Genomic DNA, 7755 nt, shown 5'->3' on the forward strand with positions numbered 1-7755 from the left:
GGAATGTCGAACTTACCAAAGTGAAGGATGCATGTAAAGCTAGAAAATGGGATGTGTATCAACATAGTACTCACCAAGGGCCTTAGCATGCCCTTTGCTCTAGCCCTTTGTGGCTTGTACGAGTTTTTTCCCTTTTGGTTTTTCATGCACTTTGTCCCATAGGACCGTGAGCCCTTCCGTGGATGTTAATGTCTCTCTCTCTCCTCTCTCTCTTTCTTGTAGACTCTCTCGTGTTGTCTCTTTCTCTAAAGCTCTCTCATTCTCTCTCCCTCCCTCCCTCCCCCCCTCTCACTACCCCTCCCTCCCTCCCTCCCTCTCTCTCTCCCTCCCTCTCTCTCTCTCTCTCTCGCTCTCTCTAAAATTTATCACTCTCACTTTTTCTCCTAATTTCTCTCTCTCTGTCTCTCTCTCTCTCATTCACTCTTTCTCCTAATCTCTATGTGGCTCTCTCTCTCTCCTCTTGAGTGGCACGTCAACACCTTCCTCTCTCTTTTCTTTGTTTGTTCTATTCTTCTCTCTCTTATTTTCCTCAAACTCTCTCTATAGTGGATACCTCTCTCCTCCTCTTGCACCTCACTCCTCTTCTCTTCTTATCCTTCTTTCCCTCACTTAACTATCTCTTCTCTCTCTACACTCCGCTACCACCATGGTAGCCAAACCCTCTCTACTCTCACACCTCACTCCTCTTCTCTCCTTATCCTCTTTCCCCTCACTCACATGTTTTGATGCAAATCCATATCAGAGTTGATGACATGGCATGCATCTCATCGGTCCACTGATGATACATTGAGGATTCCTGCAGATTGTGTAGCTTGGAAGCATATAGACAATCAGTGGTCGGACTTTGCGAGGGAGCCACGCAACTTACATCTTGGGCTCACCATGCACGGCGTGAATCCTTTCGGGTTACGCTTGACATCTTGGTCGACATGGCCCATAGTCGTGGTGAATTACAATATCCCACCATGGCTAACAATAAAAAAGGGACACCTCATGCTTGCACTACTTGTGCCAGGCAAGTACAAGGCAAAAAATATGGACATGTACATGGCACCTTTGATAGAGGAGTTATAGATATTATGGAGAGGAGTGTGGGTCTTTGATATTTCTAGAGCTCTTAGACATACCAATGATATTTTGGTGAGGGGTATCTTGATGTGGACCATGCATGACTACCCAGGATATGGAGAGTGTGCAGGTACGTGGTTGTGTCTCTACATGTATAATATAGGATTATGCTTTTATGACTCTCTTTCGCACGCACGTCTTATACTAACACATTCATGCACGCGTGCAGGACTTGTTACAAGTGGGTACCATGCTTGTCCTGTTTGTGGACCGGGTTTGAAATCGCTTGCATGCTACTCCAAACATATGAGGAAAAATGTTAATGAAGGTCATGCTCCATATCTTCTGCTGGACCATCTCGCACATGGAGGTCAGCTTGATCCACCACCATCATATTTGAAGGCAAGTGACTGGATTCAAGCTTGGAGGGCGAATGGAGAGGAACCTCCTCCTAGTATGAAGAGGCTAGCGATCTTTCACAAGCTTCCTTATTGGGGTCAATTACAAATCAATCATCTCTTGGATCCCATGCATATCTTTAAGAATGTGGGGGCTACTATTTGGGCACACTTGGTTGGTTCCAAAGACTCGAGAGGAGTGCGAGAAGACTTGCATGCTATGAATAGGATGTCTCATTTGTGGCCCCAAGTGGATGCTTCGGGAAAAGTTATCCTCCGGAAAGCAATGTGGATCCTCTCTATGAGGGAGGAGGTAGTGGTCAAGGCGGACATTGCCTCTTTTCAAACACCGATAGGGTACATGCGTTGCTTGAAAGGAGTATTTTCAAAGGACAATAAGCTTACTGGACTCAAGTCCCATGATTAGCACAAGGTCTTACAGGTATTCTAAGCTGTAAAATTAGTGTACCGATAATCGTGATGCGTTAGCATAATTATGATTATGTTATATTGTTGACATGACTTCTTTGTTGCTTTGATAGTTCATCCTCCCAATTACGTCAATAAAAGGGTACTTACAAGAAGATGTTAGAAATGCTATATTCAAGATTAGTGGTATTGTGAGGTATGCTTACTATCAAATCGCATTGATTGCATTTTCTTCAATTTAAGCTGAATAATCTATAAACTGATTATGAAAATATCTTACATGGGCATGTGAAATAGGTGGATATCTCAAAAAGAGATCTCCATATCGAGCATCGAGAAGGCTAGGGTGGAATCCATCGAAGCCGTATGCTTGCTTGAGAAGCACTTTCCCTCGAGCATTATGACAAAACTCAAGTCCACTTGCTTGTGCACATAGTTGATGAGGTGGCCATTGCAGGTACTGTTCATAATTGGTGGATGTTTTTTCTCGAGCAGTTTATGAAAACTTTGAAGGGATTTGTAAGACAAAGAGCAAGACCAGAAGCAAGCATGGCAGAGGGATGGCTTGTGCAAGAGTCATTAGTATATATCACGGAGTTTCTTGCATCCACGGATCCCGATATGCCACAAGCCTAGCATAAGAAGGATGATGATTGCACCGTTGGCGAGGTTCCCCAAGGAAAAGGGATTGAAAGAAAAATGAGCGAGAGCAAATGGAGAAATTCAATAAGTTTGTATCGTCAATAGCCCTGAGATGCAGAAGTGGATTGAGAGATATGAAGTGGCCAAAGCAGAAAGAATAAATGCAAGGACGAGATTTAGAGTAATGTACAGATGATCGCAACCATATCCATGGGATCTGGCTCTTCTCCCCACTCACATGTCACTTGATTAGCTACAACTGGCTTTACGTAAAGCTGAAGGCAATGGAGAGATAATAAACAAGCGCGAGCGAGAGTTATCATCTGAAGGTATGATGCATGTAAGTTTCTTACCTCTTGACGTAATTAAGTAATTATTTGTGGCAATATACGCCATAAAATAGATGCATCTTCATTGTCTTAATAATGCTCGTTTACAGTATAAAAAGTATAGTGCATTATGGTCATATGGACGACATTTTCGCATGGAATGCATCGATTCAAAGAGAGTCACTTATGATTATGGAGTCATGGCTAACTTCACACAAGATAGCTGAGCAAGTGCTTCGGATACCAATCTTCTCTCCTCATAGTTGGATTATTGTGGAGCCATATGCAAAATCTATGAAGTTGATTTTAGACGATTTAGTATTTTCATTCTTGATGTAAAATGGTTTAGAATTATTTACAATGGTCCCCATGTGATAGTGAGAAAAGATCGTAGTGGTTTCTTTGCAATAGACTCTACCAAACATTGGACCGATGAAAGTGATACTTTTGTTCTTCCCGAGCACTGTGAGCAAGTGCATACTAATGATTTAATTAATTGAAGCTTTCGCTTTTAAAGATCCATTGATACATGTACTTAAGCATAATTTCATATATTTGATTGACGACATTTGGCACCCATCTTCAATATAGGTGGTTTTTCATTCGGATTGTTTTGATCCAAGATGGTGGTACGTGATCCAAGTTGCACCACGAAGTAAGCAAATTTTTGAAGATAGAGATGTGGATATGGAGATGCCACTACCAATGCCGGATCCAATTGATCCCGATGAATCTAGCGAAGAAGATGAAGATCACAATATCAATTAAGAGGAAGATGCACATAATGACATCGCACGGGAGCAAGATGGAGATCACGATATTGAGGAAGAAGACACCGATCATCAAGAATCACCACACTTTATTGAAGAAGATGATCAAGTACTTTTAAGTGAATGTATGATGCTAGAGTACGATGACGATATAGGAGATCCACTCGGTATAGAGTTAGAGATAGACTTGTTTGGCATGTTAGACTTGGCTCAAGATGAAATAGCTGATGTAAATGCTCTTCATTGATTTTTTTCATCTCAAACTTAGACATGAATATATGAGCTTCAAAGGTTTGATGTACATGCTCTCATACTTTTATTCTCTCAAAAGATCAAACATGTATGAAAATTTTAAAAAAATTATCATTGGAAAAAACTAACTTTTAAGGTCTACATGAGAAAAAAAGCTCTCTATAAAACATCGCTATAAAAAAGTATCTCAGTGTCGCTATATAGCGACACTTAAAATTCGGATAAACGCCACTATATAGAGACTTTAGAAATAGTCGCTATATAGCAACATTTACCTAAAGTCGCTATATAGCAACGCTTTACGAGACGTGCTTCCAATACCGATGATTAGCACCCCATGCATGCTTAACGTCGGTACTTAAGCATCGCAATAGGATTTGTGTGTAGTAGTGATGGAATAAAATGGTATCCTATGTTGGTCACTTTTTCTCACATCTAAGATCTTGGCATAAAGACCCTAAGACTAGAATAAACTCCACAATTTAGAGATGGGGTATCAATGTAGCATCGAGGTTGGGACATTTACAAACTTTTTATTCCTATCTTATTTTCTTTATATTAAATTTGTTAAACTAAGTAGCACAACAATAAGAATAAACTTTGAAGAGTAAAATTCATATCATGCTTCATCTTAACATGCTAAGACCCTAAGGCTACTAGTCAAAAAAAGTCATGGGAATGTGAGAACAAGCTCGTGTAATAAGGCTCAAGGATATAAGTAATACACAATTAGAATAATCAACTAATTTAAAAACCATGAGAAGATTGAAGCCTATAGAGACTTGAAATAAGAACCCACATATGTTTTTCATGATAGCATTATTGAGAGTAATATTTCAGAACATTAATCAAGGGGGGTGCCCATACAACTTAGATGCGGACTACTAGTGCAAGGAAGCTACATGGTAGCCCAACTGTATGAAAGAGGTTTTAGGATTAGCGGGGATCACTGTGGTGAGGTAGTTTCTCTTCTTGATCTCGAGCTACTCTACATGGTGGTTTGGCACTACTTTAGCTGATGATAGTCATTTTGAGTCATGTGCTCATGAGTTCATCTTGATAGTTGGTCAATCACTCTTTGTCATAGTAGTTTTGAGTCATCTTTTGTAACAAGCAACAAGCCCAATGTACTTTTTGGAGTCACATACGTTACTTTTAATCAATCCTTTCTATTGTATGTTGAGAGAGTGTGGTAGCTTTGAGAGCTAGAGATTTCCTTTAAAATTGTCAACAAGCGTAATCATGTCCGTAAATGGATGGCTCTCTACTTAGCCAAATGTTTGAAGGAATTATACAATGTATTGAAATTAAGTCATAAATGTTTTTAGAATCTGCTTGTAAAGGCTCGTATCAAGAGATCTAGGCCTTCACCAAAAGATAGCACATTGACGAGTAGCTATCTTTTCTTTGTGGGCAAGGGATGGTGGTGGTGAGGTCGCGAACAAAGAAGTCGAAAGGTTAGAACTCACAATCTCCTCAAGAGGCGCAGAAACGGAGGGTGATTAGAACTCACAATCCCTCTAGAACACCTACTCACCCTCCCAACAACCCATTCACGGGTAAGTTGTAAGATTCTCCCTTCCCGCCCTCGCCTCTCTCCATCATACACCGTTTCGGTAGGCTCGAATAACCCTGTCGGTGATCTCGTGTCCAAAGAGCTTCGGCATGTTGGAGCTAAGATCGATCTCCACCCCCTTATCACGTATTTGGATATCTCTCTCCATCATCCTTTTCATTTCCTCCCCTTCCATTCTCCTTGCCCGATTGCGAAATGCATCTAACCATTTGAATAGCACCTCCTTCGCCGTCGGATGCAATATCTCTTTCACCAGTACCTCCAGGTCTGATCCGTTGCGTTGTTGTTGCTGCGCCAAGCCCTTGAATTTATACAGTAGCGCTGTCGGCGACACCACGCTGCGTACATACAGCGAGGTCGGCATGTACACCTTCGACTGTGGGACTTTTTCCAGTCCCTGCCTAAGCCTTTCCAGCCCCGTATCGTCGTAGAATCGTTTAAGATACTCCGGCTCAAGTACCACATCCTTTCTCGGTAGCAAGTCGAGCAGCAGAACTAGACTATTACTGTCGTTTTGAATGAACTCGAACATGAAATGAGGGGCATCGATATTTGGACCGAGCATTACGATTAGTGTCGCTATATCCAGGGTACCGGCTGTCAATTTGCAGTGGAGCCACGACCCGAGTACAAAGCTTACCTGTGATTCCCAAAAAACATTACATCCATATAGGAGCAAGCAGTTCCTTTGCAGGACTACATTGATGCGAGTAAAATTACAGACGACCTAGCTCCAGAATGCATTCATCTCTGACTGTATCTGATACTCAAGAAATGAAAATAAAGGGGTTATCACTGCAGGAACATACCTGACCCGTGTCTTTTCCAGATCTGAGAACAACTGATCCCTCTGCGGTACCCTTGGAGTTTTGGAAACGAACGACATCCGATGGCGTCTCACTTTGGCAAAGCAAAGACCCAAAATCTCGATCCATAGTTTCCGCTATGTCAGTCATGAGGGACCGAGCGGCCGCCGAGAGAAAAGGGAATTGCACCCAGCTTCTTGACCCCTCCATTTTAAGCTTTCCCTTTTCCAAGAGGACAAAGCCGCGATTTCATTCCAGCAGTACCAGGATAAGGGCGATGGCGATGCAAGGAAAGGACATGGAGAGAGGACTGAGACGATGAAGGGAAAGATCTCACATAGATCATGAAGGCAAAGACTGTGAGATCTGAAACTAAAAAAGGAAATCCAGAGGCAGCGATCAAAGAGCAAGGACGTGCCCGAGTGGTTGCTGAGAAGCCGCCGATGAATGACGGAGTGATATGCGGACGTGCAAGCGCCAAGCAGTCGTGACACTACGTGTAGAAAGCTAATAAGCAATATGGTGATGGTCATTGGTGACATGAATACCAAAGGTTGGTTTCACACCCATCCGATGGAAAAGCGTGCCCGTTGCTGTATGTTTCACAAAAGGGCGGACTAACATTGCCACATTTCCTATGTGGCCCGCCTACTCGCGAATGAAATAGTGTCATCCTGGGCGGCGGCGTCCTTTCGCCCAACTCCTTAGACAGCTGCATCTTTCCAATCAAAACGAAGTTTTCACTGGAATAATTGGTCAAGACAGAGTTTTGGCGGTCAAGAGAATGCGTTGGTGGGAGATTCTCCTCTTCACCTCTTCGCAGCTTTGTTGGAGACACTGCATTCCGAGAGCGTTCCGTATTGTCTCATTAGGTACATTCCCTCGATCCTACACTACGTGCATTACGTGTAATAGAAACTGAAACGTTTTTGTCTTGGAAAAAGGAAAGACATCCGGCGCTTTGGCATTCACGATCCTTTCGTCGAATAGCTCTTACAATGGCAAAACAATGAGGAGACAATGAGGATGTTAATGACGAAAAAGACAGGCAAAGAGCAAGTTGAATGCCCTGCTTGACAAAGAATGCGACCAACTGCAAGTAGGCAATCCAGTTATTGTGAATCCTGATGAGGGTCTTCAATTCAGACATTCCAATTGTTGCAATTATAGGCCCGGAAGAATCCTGATGACAGTCTTTAGTTATTCCACTTGCATGACGGTGGATAATCTCCATGGATTACCATTGTCACTCTACTCATTCGCACAAACAGTGTGATCTAGTCTCTCCTGGACGTTGACCTCCGAGCTTTTCCCTTTAGCGTTGCATAACACAGATTTATACTTTATGGAGATAGCTTTTAAGCACTGCCATCAGAGTGTGGCATCACTGGTATATCTAGAGGATTTGATCCGAGCCACGATTATAGATTCTGAGAGCTAGAGGAAATAAAAACAGGGTATGATTAATGGGGAGGGATGTCTGGT

General features: G+C 42.4%; 1 protein-coding gene across 1 annotated transcript; it reads right to left on the bottom strand.

Moving 5' to 3' along the window:
* Positions 1–5489: 5489 nt before the first annotated feature.
* Positions 5490–7504, bottom strand: LOC147900121 (red chlorophyll catabolite reductase, chloroplastic-like). The gene is made up of 4 exons (XM_087376584.1): positions 7222–7504; positions 6923–7107; positions 6274–6492; positions 5490–6104 (listed from the first exon to the last, which is right to left on the bottom strand). Exons 1-4 carry the CDS (start codon positions 7502–7504, stop codon positions 5490–5492), a joined length of 1302 nt encoding a protein of 433 aa, XP_087232710.1.
* Positions 7505–7755: the final 251 nt, after the last annotated feature.

Source organism: Dipteris shenzhenensis, chromosome 7, assembly GCF_047967505.1.
Source record: "Dipteris shenzhenensis isolate YYH24624 ecotype China chromosome 7, Dip_SZ_1.0, whole genome shotgun sequence".
In the NCBI taxonomy this organism is placed as follows: Eukaryota; Viridiplantae; Streptophyta; class Polypodiopsida; order Gleicheniales; family Dipteridaceae; genus Dipteris; species Dipteris shenzhenensis.

Coding starts and splice junctions, on each gene's coding strand:
- LOC147900121 (XM_087376584.1), bottom strand. CDS start 7,504: ATGGAGATTATCCACCGTCATGCAAGTGGAATAACTAAAGACTGTCAT. Junction 7,108..7,221: donor TGAATGCCAAAGCGCCGGAT/GTCTTTCCTTTT, acceptor CTCGGAATGCAG/TGTCTCCAACAAAGCTGCGA. Junction 6,105..6,273: donor CTGGAAAAGACACGGGTCAG/GTATGTTCCTGC, acceptor TGGGAATCACAG/GTAAGCTTTGTACTCGGGTC.